Source organism: Ambystoma mexicanum, chromosome 10, assembly GCF_040938575.1.
Source record: "Ambystoma mexicanum isolate Mex_15411 chromosome 10, UKY_AmexF1_1, whole genome shotgun sequence".
Classification (NCBI taxonomy): Eukaryota; Metazoa; Chordata; class Amphibia; order Caudata; family Ambystomatidae; genus Ambystoma; species Ambystoma mexicanum.
Genome location: NC_090932.1, coordinates 70758328 through 70782783, shown reverse-complemented (window position 1 = coordinate 70782783; position 24456 = coordinate 70758328). Strand labels below are relative to the sequence as shown.

The 24456-nt window shown below is 43.1% G+C and overlaps 1 protein-coding gene across 1 annotated transcript in view; it reads left to right on the top strand.

Moving 5' to 3' along the window:
* The window catches only part of CHRNG (cholinergic receptor nicotinic gamma subunit), a 265266-nt gene that overhangs the window by 154665 nt on the left and 86145 nt on the right, over positions 1-24456 (top strand). Inside the window, exon 6 of the mRNA XM_069617539.1 lies at positions 19711-19811. Coding sequence (XP_069473640.1) covers positions 19711-19811 — 101 coding nt within the window. The remainder of the gene's footprint in view (positions 1-19710; positions 19812-24456) is intronic.

Genomic DNA, 24456 nt, shown 5'->3' with positions numbered 1-24456 from the left:
GAGAGACAGTCAGAGAGGTTGGTAGATAGGTCAGTGGAGAGTTCGGTAAAGGAGAAAAATATTTGGGTGTCGTCTAAGAGGAGTTGGTACGGGAACCCAGAGGCTCCTCGAATGGAACATCATCACACACGATGCAGGGTTTTTCTATATGATAGACCCCGCAGTACATGTAAAGGTACACTGGTCTGGGTGTCTCAGAATGTATTTGTCAATATTACTCCTTAACTCTCAATGCTTGGTCTTTACTATTCAGAGCTGCTCACTCGCTTTCTCAAAGGCAGCTGCAGGTGCACTGGCTTCTCACTCTGGCTTGCGTGGGACTTCGTTGTGCCTTAGTCCGCTGTTTTGACCAAAACGCAAGCAACATTTCACATCCTAGTCTCTTGTTGGATGGCTCCTCTTACAGTGTTCCGTTTCTGCCTGCCGTATCTGCCCGCCAGGTCTTCCCACGATGGTAGTGTACCATTCCCTTGATCCTCGCTGTAGATGGCTTCCGTATCCAATACACCTTAAACCTTTCAGGTCTCTGGTTTCTCCAGAAGCAGGATTGAGTTGCACCTCTGCTCAGCAGTGTAGTACCTCACATCCAAGGTGTGACACATATGTGCCCTTCACTGCAGGTCAAAGAGCCTTTCCAGCGACTGATCTCAGCCTCTGCAACCTTATGCAGTTTTACTGATGAAATCACCTGATCATAGGGTTGGAAAACAATTTGGGAATATTGTGGCATTGGCTGTCTCCAAACAAGGTTTGGAAGCAACACGAAACGGGGCAACACTGGTTCGATCCCCGGGTTCGCGCTTAGAAACCTCTGGGTATTAAGTGCTTTATAAATAACCAATTACAATAAGATCAAAGCACAGTTGGTTGGTGCAGATTTGGTTATGTCATGGCTAGACAGTGCGATTCACATTCACTTATAAATGTACTGCACCTTTGGTGTCTGTGGCATGCCAGAGCCCCAGAGTCACCAAAAGTGCGGTAACATTGTTCAGAGAATGTGGATCACACTGTCTAGCCATGACATAACCATGGTCCTGTAGTGCATGCAATACCTATGTACAAATCTCACCCAAAGTTGCATGTGCCATCCATGACCAATATGTGACAAAAGGCTTGTGCAAGCAGGCGGGCAGGGTAACTCGCCAGCCAGTGAGAATGCAGTCTAGGATGGATCAAGAACTCATTTTGGCACAGGGGAGGGTGGTGTTAGATCCATGTAGTTGGGATAAGGTGAGAAGAACCAATGAGAAGACAAGAACCGGGTGCGAGTGTGGGCCCTCATAGCAGGCATGGGTAAGGGTTAAAAGACACAGGTCAAAGAAACGGAGGATGAAAAAAAACACACACCATAGGAAAAGAGTACTTCCAAAGGGTGGTTGGTGAAACCACATAGGACTGTGTCTATTATTATTTGCTCATTAAACCTGGTCAATGCATGGCTTACACAAATATTATCAAGAAAGAATTCTGTATCCCTTTTGAAAGACAGCTACCAGATACAAAAGTAGCTGGAACCATGATTGAGCAGGTACATGAAAGTATTATGGTCCAAAGAATGATAGCTAGATTCTGATGACACCTTCAAATCCTTTTGATTTCAGTATGCACAACCAATAGATTGGTGGTCACTGTGATGAAGTCACTTCTCTGAATGATGGGGCTGGGGAACCTTGGGTGCAGGGTGACACTACACAGTACACAATCTTGAATAGGAAACAGGTGGGTCCCCTAGGCTACCCTAGTCCATCAACATTCTATAAAACAAGTCCCCATCAATAAAACCTAAGAGAACCCAGCATGACAGGAGAAATAAGGATGGTAAAATGTGTGGGGCACCCCGCAAGGAGAAAGAACCGAGGCCAAGACCAGGGATTTCAGGTCAGGGGCAAGGAACACTTTCCATTGGCCAAGGGTCAAGGGAATAGACTTAGGGGGAGAGGAAGACAGGTGCAACCCACCCTTTTAACATGATCAGGTTTCCTAAAGCCTATGGTGGCCAAGCTAAGAGAGAGTATCACTGCCTTTTTAGAAAAGCCCCAGAATCATTGAGGATTTGCTGATCCTATCACCCAACTCCTCTCCTAGAACCCATCCCCAACAGCCATGTTAGCAAACTCATTGCTTCCCAAAACCCCATCAGATTATTTGGAAATTGCCAAAAGACATTTAGAAACCCCAGGATGTTACATGGTTCTTTCTGCTAACCCAAGAAAGGCAATTATCCAACAACTGGAGCAAGAAATATCTAACTGGTATAGGAAAGGTTTATTGACAGACGAAGAGAGAAGTTATCTTTTGATCAAAGAACCAGTAATGCCAACTATGTACTTTCTGCCTAAAGTGCACAAGGAGTACGATACTATACCAGAAGGCCGTCCAATCCTGAGCGTTATCGGATGGGCAACAGAAAATATTTCACAATACTTAGACAACATTCTCAGACCAAGAGCAAGCACATTGCAATCATACTTAAAGGATACTACGGATGTGATTTTGAAACTAAAAACTATACAATGGAAGGAGAATTACAAATTGGCAAGCCTAGATGTCAAGGCATCATATACCTCCATCCAACACCAGTGGGCGATCAAAACCATAGACCACTCATTTAAAGATGACTCATCATCAATATACCAGAAAGTACAAATTATTAAAGAAATGCTTAAACTGACATTTGAATGCAACATCTTCACCTTCAATAATTGTTACTTCAAACAAACAAAGGGTGTTGCCATGGGCACAAAATATGCCCCGGCAATAGCTAACCTCTTTATGGGTTTCTTTGAGGACACTGTCATATACCAGGACCAGGCACATCACAAAGAATTGTTAAAATGGATGCGATACATTGATGACATTCTAATTATTTGGCAAGGAACCGACATCGAATTCCACGAGTTCACGAACTGAATCAACAATAATCAGTTTGGTATTCAATTTACCGGGACATGTGATGATCATTCAATAAACTTTTTAGATTTATCAATTTACGTGGACAACAATAAACTTAACACATGGACTTTTAGGAAGCCAACGAAGTCCAACTCCACACTCCATGCTAAGAGCTGTCATCATATTCACTATTCTTAACATAACATCCGGAGAATTCATCCGAGCAAGAAGAAATTGCCAGACCCAAGACACCTCTGACCAAGAATGTTTACTTTTGAAAACAAGATTTCTAGCAAGAGGCTACTCGGAAGACTGTGTCAGATGAGCAATCAACAAGAGCAGAAATCTCACACAAGAACAGACCTTGGTACCAAAACTAAGAAAACTACAGACCAACAATCAAAAGTTGGATTTGTTACTAAATATAGTAGCAATCATAAGATTCTCAACAAAATGTTGTCAAAACATTGGCACCTTTTGAAGTTAGATGAAAACATAAAGAATTATGTTGATCCTAAACCAAAAACTATTTTTAAACGAGCAGAAACACTAACAAACAATGTAAGAAGAAATGGAGATGAGGCATGCACTCTGATTCCCAGCCAGATGTACCTGCTAAAGCAACAGTTAGTCTTCTCCTCCAAACATTTTCTTGACTCTATCAATCATCAGGGAGCCTGTGTTTCTTTTCCTTTTCAGGTGTATCTGATTCATTCTCATTAAAGTCTCTAAGGATTCTGGTACATGTAGTCGCACACGTTTTTCAATGCAGGTGACTAGGAACCAACTCTCCTCCTAAAACAGACTATAGCTACCAGAATTCCTTGAGACCAATTGAGACTAATTTGTAACACCTGAAAAGACAGCCTCCCTGTAGATTGTTAGAGACATGAAAGCGCTTGGAGGAGAACAGCAACTTGAAATGCAGCAGGTATTCAAAACTGGGATCTAGAGTGCGTGCCTCACCCACCCTCTGCTTCTCTAAACACAAAGAAACAAACTAAGCCCTTCACTGTTACCAGGCACGGAAAGCACAACGAATATACATTGGTTACAACCACCTAACAATGGATTTAGAAAATGCAGTAACTGCACCATGACATAACAAAAATATTGAAAGACCAATATAACAACGAGATTAAGATCCAACAGGGAATTAATTGCAAAACAAAATACGTGGTGTATGGTATTATCTGTGTATGCAAATTGGTATACATAGGTAATACCATTAGAGAATTAAAAACCTGTATTAGAGAACACCTGACTAAGACTGGAAGCCAAGGCTTGAGATTACCCTAGGCCCATCATTGGCAGAAGAAACATCAAATGGCAAACAAAGCTGATATCAGATTCATAGGACTCCAAAAAATCTCAACGGGAAAAAGAGGAGGAAACAAAGAGAAAGCGCTACGTCAGGCAGAAGCAAGAATGATATGCAAACTTAACACCACAGTCTTGGGCCTCAACTCAGACAATGAGATGGTGTCTTTTTTGTAACTAACTATGGATACATTTGGACACTGAATAACAAAATACTATATGTGTACATTATTCTTTCTATGTGTAAATTCCATCTCCTTCTACCAAATAAGTGTTGCACATGACGTGCATAAAACATTGCATGCACAGTTACTCAAATGACCTATTACTTATATCATGTGATCCAGTATACCTACACTTAAAGGTGATCAGTATTACTACTAATATGTCAATATCACTTCCCTCAAAACTGACCAACCATGGCTCAATATATAACTAATGCTGGACTACATCCAAGCGAATTATATGACATCTGAATGATGCAAGAAACATGAACAACGTTGGTTTGTACAACATATACCTGAGTGCAACTAACTGACCCAGTGGATAGATTACGGCTCGATTGTACAAATAAGTCCTTTACTTATCTTAAAAACAGACAGCCGCTTAGGTATTGTTACGCTGAATCAAGCTTTTGCATATCAATCCATGCAAAGCGTACGGATTGAAACTACTAAACCAGACATACTACATAGATATCTTTTTATTATTTTTTCATTCCACCTTCTCCATCCAATATGGATTAATATTGTCCCTGCGCACGAAGGTCTCTAAATAAAGCGACTCATCTGCTAACCAAATGTACGTAATCATCATCAATCAAAAAACATATTTGGTCATCAGATTTATTTTTATTCTAACTTTTCGATTCAATATGGACTACTATTGTATTTGCGCACTAAAAAATCCAAATATAGCGAGTCAGCTGTTAACCAAATGCACGTAATTATCAATAACTTAAGAACACATTTGGTCGTAAGATTTAAGTATTTCCCTAATACATTTCTCAAAAGATTGGGGATTCCCAGGTATGCAATCATTGGGAACATGACAACCGAGTCCCAAAATATGGCGGGCGTTAGCCCGAAGCGCAACTAGAAACTAACAACAGACATTGGATGGAATGTTACTATGACGATGTAACAACTTCAAATATACGACTCAAGCACCATTCGGCGCCTCAGTTATCAGCCGATGCGCGCAGATAATAGATTCGGACAAGAACATACGGTAAGAGACCGTCAGAAAAGTACAGTTTTTTGTATAAACATTGAATTTAGAAGCGCTCACGCAGAATTAGCGGAGCGCCTGTAAAGCCATCAAGATAGATACTAATGAATATGCCTCGAGTAGCATTTTGAAAGAATTACACTTTGTAAGTGCCGCCAAACGGTAAATCTGAGACCAATGTGCATTTCTTTACCACTATGAAGTTGGTTTAAATAGCGCAACATTCATAAAAGTTAAGTTACCCCCCCATGAGCAAGAGGGTTACCAGACGCATCATATAAAGCCAAAGAGGCTAATTAATGTTTTAAACAGCACGCGTATCCAGCACACCTAGAGCAGAACAATATACCTTGTGAGTATGAATGCTGACTATATATTTATTTATGTTTGACCTAACATACAGGGATCCAACCCAGTTATTTGGCAAGCATCAACATAACAGTGTATTCGAGACAAACTCTTGAAGGTTAAACACCTATCTAATATGAACAAATATATGGATATGAAAAAGCTCATTTGACCGTGTCCAACTCACTCTCATTATTTTGTCTCCTCTCTCCTTTCTTTCTCTTTCTCTTGATTTTTGCTTTTGCATTTGTCTTAACCCATGAATCCTCCCCTTCACCAACCCCTGCCTTTCTGTGCTCTTAATGCTCAAACATGAATATGTGAATCAACATTTAATTTTTGTTTTATGGTTCAAACATTCAACGCGTATCAACATATTTTGGACTTTATTTTTTGTTTTGCGCATATTTGAAATTATTGTTGAATGTCACTTGTAATCATAGATTGACTTACATTGAGCAACAAGCCCTGGTTTGATAAAGGCTTTTTAAAAGCTGAAACACGTGTCATCACCAAGGGCAACCATGAATAAATATACTTTGTGAACACTAGTTTGGCGCTGTCTGTTATCTGAGTATTCCCACAAAATACAGTCATTGACAGTGGTTTATTTGGCTTTTTAACCACAACTCAGTAAAACGTGACAAGTGGTTTACTGTTACAAGCTAAACTATTCTCTATGCTCAACGTATGTGTGTCGTCTTGATAGACCGAACCCTCAAAGCCATTTCTCTTCTTCAAAATGTTAGCAAACTCATTGCTTCCCAAAACCCCATTGTTCATTGTTATAGGCAGGAGTTACCACACACCTGGCCAGACTGGATGTCTGCAGTACCGCAGACTAGTATTGCACATCAATTGTAGTTTTTTTTGTAAGTAGTGCTCTTGCTGGTGGGGAGAAAGAAATGCGTGAGACGCAGCTTGACGAGAAGCAGGGCTTTGTATTGTGCCCATGGGTGCATTGTGTGTCAGCCGATATTACAAATGTTGATGACAAGTGCTATATGTTGCTGCTCCAATCCTTTATTCCTTAATTATTTCATTAGTATTTATTGCTCGAATTAGTAAAAGATGTCAACAAAACATAAACAGAAGTGCTTTCGTAGCAGTGTTGTGGTGTAATTCATTTTCGTTTTCCTGAGCATCGGTTGGCAGTTCCATCAATTTGTCTCCCCATCAATTATTGCCATATTACAAGAATGTCTATTGGCTAAAATTGCCATGCAGTCGATGGCACAGTCTCCTGAAGCAAAGCAAAGAGTGCATTGCTATCCACCTCAAATATGACATGTCTATTACACACATGGCACATGATGCAAAAGTGGGAACCCCCAACTCAGGGCAATGTGATTCTATGAAGAATATAGACTTTGATATTTAGCTCAATTCCTTTTCCTTTTCCCAGTCTCCCAGTAAATTCTTTATTTTTTGCAGAATGTTATTTTTCACTTTTTAGTTGGACCTTCGCCACTCAGCATTTTGACACACGAGGCTTAACAATTTCTTATCATACTAAAGATTGCTTTTTCTTTTACAAATAAGTTAAAACAGTCCTCATCTGATTTTTTTTCTTCCAGAAGCAATACATAAAAAAGCATGTCAAATAAATAGAATAGCCAAGACTGCAAGCATTCGCCATCAAAAATAAATCTGCACAATTCTTTATTCCCATGTGTGACAGGTTCTGCTACATTACATGCACTCTGTCCCCGGTTCTGTCACCACTCTGGACCGCTTGTTAACGGCCCTCCTGTTCATTGAACTATTTATGACGAATGGTTGTCGTGCCCTTTTCACTAAGGGGAGCCCCTTTTAATGAGAACTCTGCCCTGTCCTAAAACCCTAAGAACAACTACTTGCCTAATAAGTTCATAATTTGTAGTCACCCTACCATTCCCCTAGAATGTACTGGCACGAGGAAAAATAGGAGTTAGCTAACTGAAGATCCCTTTCCCAGTACTGTGATGAGGAAGATCCCCAATGACTCACAAGGGAGACCTAAGATCAGTACTGTGATGAGGGAGAAGTGTAGAGGCATGAGGATTATCTATAGGAACCAGGTTGAGCAGGGTATGCAGTGATTTTGTCGAATTCAAAATAACTAATTGAATTTTTACCGCAACCCAAAACGTCTACAAAAAATAACAAATGTATTAAACCTATATATATATATATGGGGTTGGGAATGGTAATAGTAGTTTTGGGGGTGGGGGAAAAGTATTAATACATAAAAACACAGAGTTTGGGGGTACCCCCCAAAACAACAGAAATAAATGGTTATTTTAATGTAGGGTCACAAGCTGTTAGTCCTGTAAAAAATGTATTTGTTGTTTTGTCATTCGTTAAAATTACATTTAACCATTGAGCGGTCTAGTGCCTCCCCAAGTCCTATTGGCCAGAGACAGTAAAAAAGAGAAAACAGACTCAGGAAGTATGAGAGAAGCCCTCCCTAGAGGAGCATGCAGCAGGAGTCTTGTGCTGAAGCAGAAGTGGGATGGGAGCAGAAGAAGCTGTGGACCAGAGGCTCTGCCAGAAGGAAAGGGAACCTTAGCATGCCAGGAGAACCCCTTTTCAAAGGATCTGACAAAATGCCTAACCCTGCCTGGAGTTACCGCAGCACACCAGAGAGGGAGGAAGACTGCAGAAGCCCAAAACTAAAGCATGAAGAGCCTCAAGATCGACCAAAGAGTACCGGGAGAGACCCTAAAGGTACAGGGGTGACCGGGACAGTTGGTAGAGGCAGAAGGGAGCAGCAGGATACCCTGACCCATCCAAACAGCGGAAGAGGGGAAACTCAGGAAGCAAAGCAACCTTCCTAAGCCCCCAATAAAGAAACCAAGGAATACAGGTCTGGGACCCGGCCCCAATGAAGATCACCATTGCTAGTCATCTTCATAGTCGCAGTACTTGGCAGGCTAGTGAACCAGGTCTGACACACTATCACGAGAGAAACGTATGGGTTTGGGAACTATACCCCATGGCCTTCAAAGCAATGTGAAAGAAGATGAGAGAAGAAGAGCCCAAGGGAAGGGAAGTATTCTCCCTGGTGTTGTGAAGAAGAGAACAGGGGGAGGGAAGCATCCTCGCTGGTGTTGTGAGAACTGCATGAGGGCAGTCAAGAGAAGGAAGGTACTCTTGTGACATTGTAAGAAGCCCAAAGAAAGCCAGGGCATGGGAGGCATTTCCCCTGGTGTTTGTAAACACTGTGAGAAGCCTGGTTCAGACCAAGTGAAGGGACCCATTCTCTTGTCGTCAACATTTGAGTTGGTACTTTGCTTTCTTTTGAGCCAGAGAGTTTTGCTACTTTGGAACTTTGTTTTAAACACGTTGGAGTTTTGTTTCGGTACTACTTAGAACTTGGTGTTTCCCCAAATTGAAACTCTAATTCATTCTTCTGGATCAAGAAGACCCACATCCTTTTTAGTTTAGTTGATAAGGTAAGGGACGGAAATAGGTTATCGACAGAGGACAGTGGAGTATATACTTTTATCGGACATCCTAACAGAGTCCTTAGTGTTTGCTTTGAGGCAGAGAAACCCCTCTTAATAATAGGGCTATGTGGGTTTTTTCCTTATATTCTTTTAGATAAAGGTTTATGCCAACAAACATGCCACCACTATGCCCAAACCTTACTCCCGCAACCTCACATATTGCAAAGCACTACTTTTCTCTCGAGCTATTTTTGCACTATATGAAACACAAAGCTATACACAAGTACATACTAGTCTTGTAAAAAATAGGCAGGTACATTCTAGATGTCAATGAATTCAGTATTTGATGCCATACCTAACAATACCATATTGAGTTGTTACTTTATTTGTGTTAGTAGATACATTTGTGTTTTTCCAATATCTCTAATGCCATCAAGCATTAAGAAGGTTTTGAATATACTTATTCCTCATCCTACGATACGTTTGACAAAGAAACATAAACTGAGCAGTGTCTTTTAAGTGACGCTATCACTGCTGTAAGTGGAAGTCTTCCCTTACCTTCCCAGCCAGGTATTAACAGCACCAGCTCTGGGTTAAAAACCACGCAATATTGAAGATAAAGGTATGTGGCGGCTAACAATTCAGCAAACAATACAGGTCTCGAAACATGAGTATATGAATCAGGGTTTTTCAATTAAATCGAAAAAGAGAGGATTTCCAACTTGCTTGTGGACCATAGTCCATCTGTCTGTCCCTCACTTCCCTGGCACTCTGCTTCTAAGCAGTTAAACAAAATTCACTCAGAATCAATGAGGTTGCAAGTGTCCCCGGCCCTGCTTTCTTGGCTTCGGTGGTTCTTTCCATTGTGGTCGTTGTGGTCAGGATGCTGAGTTGTCTCTGGGTGGTCCTACTGACCTGCGGGACATTCGGAGCTCGAGCTTGCTTCAGTTTATGTCAAGCCTGGGTCACGTTTCCACACATCTCATTGGGTCCAGGGAGCCTCGGGTGTGAGTCCCGGAATACTCTGCCACCCTGGTTGCCAGCACAGGATGGATGGATGCACCTTGTTGAGGACCTCGCTAGATGCTTTCTCAACCTCCTAGTCTTGCCCACTCTCTCAAACATCTTCTCTCTCCTTCTCTTCCTCTACACCTGCCAACAGCCTGGCCCTCTTAGCTCCACTTCTTCCCCCCTCAGTTTTTAGGTTTCACTCTTTCGTACTCCCAGCTTCTTCGCTTCTTGCCGTCTGGTATTATTGTCCAGCTATCTCAGCTCTTTCATTCCTCTTTACTCTCATAACCCATCTGCAAATCTTTCTGCTCTTATCAGCCATCTGCACTCTCTAGTCTCATCTTCAGGGGTCTATTCTCTTTTCTGCCTCCTTCTCTCTTTACTTCCCACTAGAGTTTTGTCAGTTCTTTTCCACCTCCTCCACTCAAGACTCCCTCCTTGAAGTCTCTCCACTCCTTTTCACCTTCTATCCCATTCTCTTTCCTTCTTTCATTCCCTACTCCTGCTGCTCCGTCTTCACCTCCCTTCTGTTAGCTGTCATCGCCACTCTTGACACGTCGTGCTGAAAAGCTTGCGATCTTTGGACATGAAAACGTGTTGGACAATGGTTGCTACCACAGATGCTAATTCATTCATGGGTTTCATTGTTAAAGATGTGTACTTTTGTGCAGATGGTTGACGGCAATTTGACAAGTGATGTCAATGCAGGTCTGTGGTACACCATTTCTGACATATAACTGGCTTCAAATGAACCAATCAAAGACACACATGTTACTCTTATGGTCACCTAAAATTCAAAACCACATTCCCGCCTCGCAAGGCGCATCATAGTTCCGGCCAATCACGATGAACAATGGAGTTTCTTCACTGTCTACACAGTTGTTAGGCACAGATTGTATGCAGTACCCTTAGGGTGCACTACAACAGCCTTAGCCTCCTAGCAATAGGGACCCAACCTTTGGTATAAGTCTGTACTACACAGGTTGGAAGTGTGGTCAAGTAGCCAGGCTTATCTCAAGAGGGGTCAATGTGACAAGTCAGGTAGTTGCACAGAGATTCACAGTGACAAGTATCCAAATAAACATTTGCACACAAGGTTTCTTAATCAAACAATTATTAATTTATTTAGCAGTTAGCAGTCAGTTTGAGTAAGCCTTCTTCAGAAGGGAGCAATATAAAGCAACACACAAATATACTTCAAAATACACACTCTTAGTTTTCTAAATCAGCAAGTACCCATTTGGGATGGCACACAGACACTTTCTACACCCACAGGTGACTTCAATGGCTAGGGTGTGGTTGACATTAATATATCACTGTTGCATTTAGAATATTACTGAGATGAGTGTCAAAGAAGAGAGCAAGAACACGTAAGCAGAGGAGAGAAGAGTCATTCAGGGAGCCAGGCCAGCCAATGTTTAGTTAGCAAAAGTCAAGGTGAACTGAAGCACTTCCTGAAGGTAAGTAAAAGTCTTGCAAAATGTTTTAGAAATCTTTGTAGAAAAGTAGAATCAAATTTAGGGTCACAAGCTGTTGGCCCTGTGAGTAGTAGAAGAGGCAAGCAACTCCACAGAAGCAACCAAGTCAAGTCTCAACTGAGAACAAGCAAGGCTACAAGAGGTAAGTTCTCTTTGACTGAACAGTACCTTGAGGTTGAAGAAAAGGGCAGCAGGTAGCTCCTGTTCCTGTGCAGCTCTGCAGATCCTGTTGTTCCTGGACCTCAGTCGTGGGGACAAGAGGGAGGACTTCTGGGGACTCCTGCTGTGCAACGGGACGGTCAGCACCCGCAATCTTCAAACAAGTGGCACTTTGGTGTTTCACCTCCTCTTGTCTACCGCAAATAGCACCACCGCGGTTCCTGGCTTTTGAGATGGGCTTTCCTTGCATCTGGGATCCTGCACTCTTTTGAGGTGGCTCAGGCTCGGTCAGTCCTGCTTCCTGGAAGTCCAGAGGATCTTCCTGGAGTTCTTGGCCAGCTTAAAAACAATGCACACTTTCTGGTGTTGCTCTCCCTGGCTCTTCAGTTCCAGCAGCAACTGCAGTGGAAATTCAACCAGCTTCGAGAGGATGTCCAGGTGGCTTACTTTGGAGTTGATTGGTCCCACCAACTCAAGGGGAGAAGTCGTCCGTACAGGGCTTCTCTAGTTGAAACGAATTTGGAGCTTCAGCACAGCAGCAGGGCTTCACCGGGCAAGCCAACGGTCTAGGAGTTGCAGCAGGCTTCTCTTCCAAGTTCTTCTTCAGATTCCTTCGTCCAGTGGTCGACTCTGCCTTCCAAGCCAAAACGCCGTGCCTTTTATGCAGGATTCTCCCATTCATTCCAGCCCAGCTGTCAGTCACCCAGAAGAGTGGCTGTCCTTAGCGGACAGCCAGCCGGCCAATCACCTAAGAGTGCATTTCTGCCTCCAAGGAGACTAATCACAGGGAGTTTCGGGCACCTCCCTCGCTTCCTGCCCCCGCCAGACACCCTGAATCCAGAGACGGGTTTCACTCATGAAGCCCACTAAAGACAAAACTAACAAAGGGACCCAAGTGTTAAGAATGATGGCAAGGCCCACACTCTGGTTCCCAGTCAAATTGTCTTCTCCTCCAAACGTTTTCTTGACTCCATCAATCATCAGGGAGGCTGTGTTTCTTTTCCTTTTCAGGCGTGTCTAGTTGCATTTCCTTTTCAGGTGTTTAAGGTTAATTCACATTGATGTCTCTAAGGATTCTGGTACTTGTATTTTCCCACTTTTTTCAATTGCAGGTGATTGGGAAACAACTCCCTCCAGAGCCCAAATCATACCCTTGATAGGGGGAGGGGGAAACCCATGTTTATGGCTCTCCATAGTAAGGCATGATGGCCCTGGTGCTGCAGCCTCTTGAGCCCGGGACATCTGGAACATAGTGTTAAGAATGATGGCAAGGTGCGCACTCTGGTTCCCAGTCAAGTTTTCCTGCTATAGCAACAAATTGTCTTCTCCTCCAATCGTGTTCTTGACTCCATCAATCATCAGGGAGGCTGTGTTTCTTTTCCTTTTCAGGCGTGTCTAGTTGCATTTCCTTTTCAGGTGTTTCAGGTTAATTCACATTGATGTCTCAAAGGATTCTGGTACTTGTATTTTCCCACTTTTGTCAATTGCAGGTGACTGGGAAACAACTCCCTCCAGAGCACAAATCATACCCTTGATAGGGGGAGGGGAAACCCATGTTTATGGCTCTCCATAGTAAGGCATTATTGATGGAGTCAAGAAAACGTTTCAGGAGAAGACAATTTGTTGCTATAGCAGGAAAACTTGACTGGGAACCAGAGTGCGCACCTTGCCATCATTTGTAACAACAAACGGACCAAACCTGGTTTGTTTGTTTGTTTGTTTATTTATTTGGTAATATGCACCAAAGCCCTTGGGCAGACGGGCGCAACAGAAACAAGAAATCTTAAAGCTTAGTTACAGTGCAGAGGTAGCAATACATAGAGCAGTAATTGCGATCAGAACAAAATACAATATACGCGATACATTAAGTACATAGCAGTGGTCATAGTAAGTCAAAGGAAAACATTCAATGGGTGTCAGTCTTTGGGATGCAGAGTAAATCTCAAGAAGGAGCGTTCCAGCAAGAAATGGCGAAAAAAGAAGACCGGGCCATTTTGAGAAAATGGGCACCCCTGGGTGCTTTACCGTGGCTGCGAATGTAGCTCGTGGATAAAACACACAATGGTAGTAAAAAGTAAACCACTGCCACCAACCATTCATTGTGGAAGGGGTAACAAAAAAATTTTACATGAGAAGCTAGACAAAGGGGATACTAAGTAACCCTTCCAGCACCCTATTGTAAGATAGTGTGCGCTGGGTCTAGAAAGTTACAAATGTAAGTAAATTCAATTTCACTTTACTGCTCTTGGAAACAGTAGTATTCCAAGAGAAGGTATTTAAACCTTGGGGAAATCTAAAAGACGTCCCCGTGCCGCTGCACTGAAAGTGCTGTGTGACACAATGCAAAAAGATACCTATGGAGTTTGTCAGACTCCAAAAACCAAAAGAAACACATAGTTTAAATCACAGAAAAATACATGAGAGAGGTGGGAAAAGGTCTCACTCTCTCCAGGTTAAAAAGTAAAAAGTCCTACAGTCCAGCAAAAGTGCTGGGGGTCTCTAAGGTAGAGAGGAATTAGGACATTTCTGAGAATTCTCCCTAACAACAATGTTCACTAGACACAAACTGGGCTCCCTTTATGCAAGGTTAGGCTATTCCCAACTTTTCACATTATCTACTATCCTGCGGAGTGACACTCAGTACCAGCTCTAAGTTGCAACGGGGTGCAAAGTGACTTACCGCGCGGAGCCGCAGCTTACATATACTTGATAACAAAAATTAAAAAAGGGACAATACATGAGAGCTGGGTTTGAAACTCTCCTTCAATTATTTTTTAACTGGGAACTATTGTGCCCTAAAAAGGCCCACACTTAAAAACATGTTGTGATAATATGAAATGGTGCACAACAGAGAAAGGCTTAACTGTTTTTGTATTAATGTACTGTCGCTTTACAATGCCCTACAATTAAAACCCACTGCTTGATTGCAATGTGTGCTACTGTTTGTTAACAGATCGAATAGTCAAAAATTAAAACTATGAATATCATTTGTTATTGCACAAATCTAGAGGTGCCCCTGTTATGCTCATTGCTGCCCCCACCACTCCTGAAAAATGAGAGGCGCCTTTTACCGCGACAATCCCCCTAATGCTTAACATCCAGCAAGCCTTCACAGAAACTGGTACACTTTTCATGTTCTTAATTGGTTTTTTTTTCAATTTTTGCATTGGCCTTTGGTTAGTTAAACCTTATACACAGGGCCTCATCACGAGTTGGGCTGTATTCCCGGTTGTAATACCGCCGACTGTAATAGCCTTAGCACCCACCGGTCCAGTGGTATTACCACCGGATCACGGGTTGGGCATTTACAGTAAATCCCCATTCTTGATTGGGTCCATTGGATCCAATGGGGAATTTACGGTGCTAATACTGCTGGCTAACACAGCAGGCTGTAATGCCGCCGAAAACAGGGATTTTCACCTACAGAAAAAAGCTGGAGGTAAAACAGCCGATTTAGCGCCCAACTCGTGATAGGGCCAGCCCTTAAATGCGGCAGTAAAACCGTTACCACCGCATTTAAGGGCTACAGCCCAACTCGTGATGAGGCCCACAGTATTATTACAACATTTTAAACACATAGAAAAGAAAGCTAAATGCACAATTAATACCCTCTTGAGTTGCTATGGGGTTTCCTCTTGAAGTGGTGGATTAACACCTGGCAAGGGTAAAGACAGCAAAAAATATAGAGATGGGCGCACTTACTGTGCAAGAGCCATAGAATTTTCGATTTTCTATTATGTAGTTTTAAAACATGTTTTACTTGTTTTTTGGGGTGATGATATGCTATGGGAGTTTTGTTTCAGGTTTCACAATAATAATATAAGTAGCATGGTTGGGCCCCCTGTTACTTGTTTTATTCAATTCATATAACTTATCTCCTCTGCAAGAGACCTGTAACCAACGCAAGACAGCGATGTAATCTGCAATCTGCTACCCGTCTGGCATAAGTATGCAACTGTACAGTTATGCAATGACTGTAACCTCTTCTGCGACTGGTAACCACTGTAACCGACTTCTTAAGCAAAAGCGCCTAGATGCCTCTGGGTTATGTGCGCTGTATAAATGACAAAATAAATAAATAATAAATACATATGACCCAGAACTACAAGTTCAAAAATGGATTTGGCACAGAAATTAAAGCCAAGGCTGTTGTAGTTTTTGTGTGGCGAGATTAGCAGCGGCAAGCCGTGCTAAAACCTTGCAACATATTCGCATCTGTGGACTGAACTGACTGCAGTCAAATGCTGCATCCAAGCAGAAGGTGTAAGACTGACGGGAAGAAATAAACAGCACATACACAAGTAAAACTATCTTACACAAAAGTACAATCATGTTCATAATTAGGATCGGTGGGGCGATTAAACCCACAGCTCCCGGGGGTTCCAAAGCGTGGGTTGCAACATGTGGTGTACACCAGCTCTGGCAGCAATGCATGCCACCACGCCTAGGTGTCTGTCTGATACTTCCTCATGCTAGGGCGACCCTCACCTGTAAATGCTGAGCAACCTTGGGGGGGTCTTTACTGAGTGTTTTGTGGGTGCTGAACAACACTTGCCCCCCACCCCCACTTGAACTAGAAACACGAGCCATGCTGTCTGAGGGAGGGGGCAGATGAGCAGAGGCTAGACCCACATTTAATTTAAAGGGAGTGTTTACACCGGGGAAAAGTGTTGAGTGCAACGTGGCTTAGGTGCACTATATAAATGCATAAATAAATAAATAATTTCGACGGCTGCTGGAGTAGTCAATGCGAAAAGGTTTATTATGTATAGGGACTCCCATTGCTTGGGGAGGCTTACTGCTTCCCAAAAACGAGCATGCGGGTTAAAAGTATAGCTTGAACCGTCAGTGGCCTCCAGCAGTGACCTCTCCCACAGAGACCATCCCAGGGGAAATCAAGAGTTGTGACAGGGTTGGTACAGAAGAGAATTCTGAAACCTTTTCCTCTCCAGAAACTTTGGACTACAGCTTTCACGAAGCCTGACCAGCAATGAGAATGGTGAGGGATCCCGGGAGTTGTAGTCCAAAACGTCTGAGCGCCACAGGTCCCAAACATCTGCCATAGAAAGATCAATGCTTTTTGCAGGAACTGGTATAAACTTACATGACCCATGAGGCCCAGACTTAAAAGATGGAATACTAATGTGAACTGTTATGGCTTAGCATGACACACAATGGCGTAGATAAAATGAAATGAATATGACAGGTTTATAATAATATAACTTTACATTTGAAGCATAGACTGAAGATAGCAGGTGGTGGGGTGAAGACTGGACTAAAATCAAGAGTGTGACTAGTTGACTATAAGGGAGCCCACAGAAATGACATGCACCCATGCATGAAATGATGATCAGTAGTAATAAGGGGCAATGAGGCAGATTTCAACCAACTCAACAACAAGGAACAGTGGTAGTACGTAGGGGATCAAACTCTCGCTATGTTGACTGACAAGACCAAATTGCCTCACTTATCGAGTTCCACAGCCAACACTGGTCTCTACGTGGGACGCAACTGGGTTGTGGGTAAATGTTTAAGATAGGCCGCAACCTAACTCAGTTCCCCTTGACTACCAGTAACTTGACCAACTCAGCAGTTCAGGTTTTAAATTCCTACTTCATACTCACTAACTGAAATAAAGCAATTGTTTTATTTCTAGCAAAACTATTTAAGTACATATGAAGACACACTTCTATTATGTAGTCTATACATTTGTGGAGTGATTTGAAAATCAAATGCAGGTGACACAATGCAGAAGAGAGGACAGATGAGCAGTGTCTCGCCACACAATTAGGGACAGTTTTCATATATGGGAAAGAAGCAGGGGTTGAATACACTGTAAAACAAGTCTTTGCGAAAAGCACTTTGAATTAAAAAGTATCCCTTTGTTAAATGGCTGAAACACAGATTTCTACACAAAATAAAAGGAATGACTCAGTGATGAGGCTCAAACCCAGCACTCCTGACTGCTCGCTTCCCCCAGCCGAGTGTTCCGATCTTAAAACCACCACTCCTCTGGCTATGATGGACCCCAGGACATTTATGTGCCTGAAAAAGGAAAACCCATGTTTATTCCGGATGTGGCATACATGTATAGCTGCTTGACCACTATTGAATGACAACGTGACACCTAGTGGTGATATAATAGACAATAGGGCTCATTATAAGTTCCCGGGTGTCCCTGCGGTAATTCCGATGAGATACTGGAGAAATACCGTATCGTCTCCGCCGCCTGCTATCCTGTGCGTTACCAGGATATTCAGAGCGGCAGAAACACCAGTAACTCCCCATTCACATGGAGTCCGATGGGAATGGGTTGCCGCAATCACAGGCATTGGTAATACCGGTGCCTGTGGTTGTGGTAATTATCTGCCGGTAGGGGCCTGATCTATCACAGCCCCTACCGACAGACTTGTATTTCTTTATGTATTTATTTATTTGAACACTTATAAAGCGTGCGTAACCCAGCGGTATCTATGCGCTTGAACTTAAGAATTTGGTTACATACATGTAGTTCATTTTACAAGATAATGCACAGGGTGTACAAGTTGCAGCGATAAGGTGTAGTTTGCCGTTAGGGGCCTGAACTAACACAGCCCCTACCGACAGACTTGTAGTTTCCCATCCGGAAAGGTGCTGGTATACGTAATTACTGGCACCTTATTTCCAGACCGGCAAACTTGGAATGATTCCCAATGTCCTGAACAGTTTTGTATTGGGGATATATGTTTGGATCCTACATAAACTGATAAAATAGCTGTTTCCGGAGATCAATAAATGAGCTTGAGGTGCAAATATCACTCTCAAGTACAGTCAAAATATCTCCACATCTTTCCTCTTCCTACTTCCTGCGCACACTTCCACACCCTTGAAGCTGTATGTGAGAGAGGTAAGAGTGCGTGGGCAGTACCCATATTTGTATCTATATGTTAGAGATGTATAAAGCAATAAATGCTACCTGACGGGTGAGGGGGATACAAACAAGGTTTCAAGGTGGAACAAAGGTACTGGAGGTAACAGGTTGGTCACTGAACAGGCCAAAGGTTACTACTGCCTGTTGGTAAAGACAGCACCTCCAGTGTGTTTTCTTTGTTGACTATGAAACCTTGAAGAGGAACCAACACTGGAGATCCAAAACATGCCATAAAGGAGCAAAGAGGAACTGGTGTTCATATGCCTTAATTCATAGCCCCCCAAAACGTCTGACTGCAACAGAGCTTTGGATTGAGGTAGCTCAGATTGTATGGAGATCCTCCCCAGGACTCGAGTACCCTTAAAACAAGTTCCAAAACATATTGCTGGGAGAAGGCTTTGCTTGTGTGTCATTTGCATCCTTGACCGCCTTGACATATTGCCTGAATGGTGTGAGCGTCTATTGTGCGGCGTTCCAGCATCCTCTGCAGAAGTGTGATCTCAGCTAAGAAGTGGTTGCTTCTTGCAAGGAGTCATAGAATTCTGCATTACGAACAGGAAACTGACTCAGAGGACCATTGTCTTCCCTTGTCTCATCAACCACGCTTGTCATTCTTGACAACACCGGCATCACAGTCACGCATGTGCTTGTAGGTGCATTGGCGCATGTCTGCTGGGTCCTGTCTGGGGAGCACTTGACTGGTGACATCAGGCTAATGTCCGGTAACGTATGCAGGCCTTCCCTCAGGACCGTCTTCAAAACCAACAAGAAAGGGCGCATTTCAGGTGCATGGACCTGAATAAATGTGACTCAAACCTTCAACCAGTGCATCTTTCTCAGCACCTCTTGTCTAATCGTCTTTTGTACCATTGTCTTCACTTTATCTGAAAGCTGTCCTGTCCTCTAAAGTTTCTTCTTCACTCTACAGGTCCCAGACGTACAGTGCAAATGAAATCCAGATGTTATTGTACGTGGATGAAAGCGGCACTACCATTGAGTGGGTTGAGATTGACCCCGAAGAATTCACAGGTGAGGCAGGTGTACCGCTTTCTCTCCGGTATCTAGTCATGTGCAGACTCGGATACAGAGGCAGTGTTTGGCTGGAGGACTTAGTTGGTGTACATGACATGGTGTGTTCTGGTCATGCCACCTGATCCACCATACATGGGACAATGTCATGTCCTTGTTTTGGCTGTTACCTAGGGTAGGAAGAAGAAATGGGTTCCCAAACTTCCAATGAAAGACCTCAAAAACATGTCATACATTTGTGGGCATATTATGAGCTAAAGCAGCCAGGACTGAAAGGAAGAGCAGCTGCGAGAGACAGTAAACAGACTGGTATCCTGATAGCTAGACTGCAAAAATGCACCTTATTTGGGATCAACAAAGTCCTCAGTACTAAATGCACTTTATTTGGAATCAGCACAATTCTTGGTATCAAAGTTTCAATACATGGAGAACACGGTTGCAATGTTATTGCTGGTGGTCAGATTCTGGGCATGTGTCAGTCCACCTGTGCATTCTGTCCACAGGCTTCCAGTGGAGAAATGTATTCAGTTCCAGGGTTCACTCATAAGGTGTGCTGTAATAAGATCCTTGCAATATCTTGTAGATACTTTAACCTTCTCTACATGTAGTGTGACCTTGCAGTCTCTTATCCATAACTCTCTGTGGTTCCAGATTGCAGGTACTCGTGCCAGGGCGACTGTCCCCTTGTTGTGCAGGTTGTGTTTATTTGGATTGCCCTTCCCATCAAGGTCCATGATACCAAATATCTACGCTGTTTAGAAAGCATGATAAAGTCATCTGCCTAATTCAAGGGACATCTAGTAGGGTGACCAATGGGGTCATGTGTCTCCCAAAGCCAGCAGATGGCGCTAGGGACTAGTTGGGGAGGATGCCAGTGCTACTGTCACTTAACCCCCCTCTCTTGGCAGGAGACAGTCAGATGGATAACAACAAAACACCTAAAAGGAATACAAGCCCTTAAAGAGTCGTTCATGAGGACCAGGGGACCCAGTGACCAGAGAGCTCAATATTCCAGGCATGCACCACAACCCAGACATCCTAGTGACAAGGCGTCCAGCCTTTTCATAAACCCTGATGCTGGACACTCTCTCTTTATAGGAATCGATGCATGGAGGTCTTGCTTAGTTGGCAGCACCTCCTTGCTATGCATCCCCTGTGCTGTTGAAGAAAACACTACTAAATCTACAAGGGAGCCGAGCTATTCCAGGAAATCCAATGGGCTGTCAACAAGACCTACCAAAAGTCCTCCCTTCTCATAGAGTTACAAACATACAGTCCAGGGAAGTCCACCCCGAGGGGATGGCCAGAGTGTAACAATCAGAGAGAGGATCGCCCAATTGGAGGGACAAGTCAGACACAAAGCCCACTTCAGAACCAGGAGTTCTTCTCAGACATGGGGCATGCTAGTCAGTTCCTATACTAGTGACCTACATAGGAAGAGGGAGGTAGGGTCTCCAAGATGGCAGACGCAATTCTGGAAGCTTTAGTCTAGCAGACAATAAAGACCCACTAAGCCCCGGAGGACTACAGCTCCAAGTAAGTTCCCCATAGCAAGGCTGCACACCTGAGTTCTGTTACCCCAGAGAGTATGAAGGGTGGGGCCAGGGTAGAGCAGGCAGAAAGAGGATGCCCAAGGGGAGGGGTGAGCCAATCCCAACTCAAACACCAGGTCTGTAAGCCATACCCAGGGGGGAGCCTGATAGCCAATCCCCATCCCAGCTAATGCACCTGGGTCCTCTTACACAAGATAGAGGCTGGAAGGTGGTACCAAACCACTATAAAAACGCAAGCGCACAGTCAGTAAATGTAGGAGTTTGGAGACAGGAAGTCAAAGCTTGGAGATAGGACTTAGGAGTAAGATGTGTGTTTAAAGCCTCATGGTGGAAGGAGATGCAAATAAGAGGCAGGTGCCGGAGACAGAGCTGTCCCTTAAGAAAGAGCCTCTTAGCTGGATGAGTGATCCAGAGAGTGGAGAAAGAGTCAAGCCAAATTGCCACCAGAGGACAGTGGCGTGAGCATGGTAGCTAAAGAGGGTGAATATCAACATGAGGACAGAGGGATTTTTTAGGGTCATTTTTTGGAGCTGGACGGCGTTTATCAGGAGTTGGAAAGGGCGTATCAGGAGAAACATCAGGAAGTGACAGGAGAGGGCTGGTGGTGGTGTCGAGAACTTGAGAGAGTGATTATAAGGAGGCAGGAGGTGAACTACTGGAGGGGACAGGAGAACACCAGGAGAGTGAAAGTGAACATCAGAAGTTGGAAGACTTTGAATGTCAAGAGTCAGATGATAATGGAGATGATACAGACCTCAATCTGTTAAAGAGGCCAGTTCCTAGCCATAACTCCTTACAGTCAGCCTTCCATGGAAATAAATATACACCATGCAAGAAAGAGACACACAGGCAGCTAGCTGGGAATATCTTGTTTAATCCCGTCTCACAGGCTGAGCTGAAAAATAATATATCAATGCATTTGTGCATCCATCATGATTTTATAAGGTGGCAAAAATTACACAACCATTTTTTGCTAATATGAACCTTCCATTTTGATAGGCCAATTTACTTAAAGGTCAAATACATCACTTGGTTTCCAATGGACATAAACACTTCCTGAAACACATGATCATTTTCTGTTACAATGACCTCATTTATACTAATCAATCATCGTGACTAGCTGTTTTCCACATTTTTGAAAACACAAGACATGTGTTGCAACTTTAAAACTAGAAAATAACAGTTCTGAGACTGACGCATGGTTTCAGACTTCTTAGCACGTTCTGTCGAAGACATAGATAAGCTGTCTGGCTTTCTATTGGTTACCTCACCTCGGTTTATCATTTCCTGACTTTATGCCAGCTTCATTTGTATGCAACACCGTTGAAAAATAATATATTCTTCTATTTAAACTGCTGAATCATTTCATATTGGCTTCTGCCCAAGCACTCCCTTCCTGAATTTGCACACAGAACTATATTTCTGTGCTTCCGGCACTTTTGATTTTCCTTGAGAGTTAAGGCCAATAACCATCTGTAATGCATGATGTGACATTCATTTTAGGAAAAATGGCTGCCTTTTGCTGACCCATATTCTATATCAGTAATCTATATTCTGTGTCAATTATGTTGTGGGCAATTAAAGCATGTCTTTGTTTTCATGTTGTCCTAAATAAATGTGTACAGTGTTGCCTGTTTTCTAATGTACCTGCCTATAATAAGGGCAGCCTGGCCGCCTCAATGAACAATGCTTCTGACTTTTATAATGTTAGACAGGAAGGCGGGGCACGTGTCCTGAATGACATTTTCACCGGTCTATCACCGCTGAGGGGGAGATCTACTCCTCTTCAAATCCACTAGAGTTAGTAAATGAAGAGTGTTGAAGTGCACAATGGCATGGAAACAGCAGGGTCCCAAAAAGGTGAAGAGTGAGGCTTTGACCCAAGAATAGCAAGAGCCATATTCAGGCTGGAAGGAGGTACCAAGTGGGTTAAAATGTGAGATGGAGAAAGACAGCCGGGGCAGTTGATGAAAGGTGGAGTAGAAAGGAGCAGGATAAAGAAGATCAAGAGAATCGTTTAAGGTAGATGAGCAAGAGATCTCAGATGGTTAGGAGTAGCTAAAGGACAGGCTTAGCAGCATGGTTCCACTTAGTCAAAGGCAAGTTGAGTTCACTTGGCAAACCACTCCTGCTGTCACCCTCCATGGGTTTGTGTTAGAGGTACTAAAGACCTTTCACAGGCTCTTTGGCCCATCAGCCCAAATATGGGTCCTCTCAAGGGACCACCCCTTCTGACTCACAAGGTAAAGAGACTTGAGCTACTCAGATATAAATGAGAGATCCTCAAAAAATATGTGAATCCCTGCAATCCTTCATAAAAAAGAAAAACAAAGGGGGCTGGGACTCCGGAAGCTGGTCTTTGAAATTACCAGGGAGGATTCAAGAGTATCCCAGAAAACCATAGACGTTGGGCCAAGACTGTCCCTTAAAGTTCACCCAGGGCAGTGGACCCCAAGGAGAACATGTACCCAGGAGAAGCCTTCATGAACTTGAGATGGGATTTTTAGTTCACTTTATTTGAGTTATTCTTACACCTGTTTATTAATTTTGCCCAAACCTGTAGCAAGTTCCCAATAAGTAACTTGAACGTAAGTCACTGTGTGTGTCTGGTCTGTTGATCCCATGTCTGTGAAGCGACATAAGCTTAACATTTACATTTCTAGTTGTTAAGCTGTGTCTTGGTAGATCGCTTGCTACTAGTTCAAGGACCCAAGTAACTCTGTCAGCTGTGCTCCATAAATGTTTTCGGAAATTAAAATGGGGAGATTTACTTTTCCCGGAAAAAGATAGGAAAGATTGAAGAAGATGGCACAATCCCTCGATATCCACTGATAGTATACAAAAAGGTGAAATCCCAATTGCTTAAAATTAAATTGCTATTGTTTGGTATTTGGTTAGGTGTCATCTTGATGTAGTTAAGGAAAGTTTACCAAACATCTCTAAAAAGGTTTATCATCCCACATTGTGTAGTTGCTAGCTTATCTAACAAAAGGTTGTCATTTAGCTCAAGGAGCATCTTACTAGCTGTGGAGTGGCTTTTCAAGAGATGCAGAGTCATACAGAGTTGGCAATAAACCTAGAGAGACCAGAAC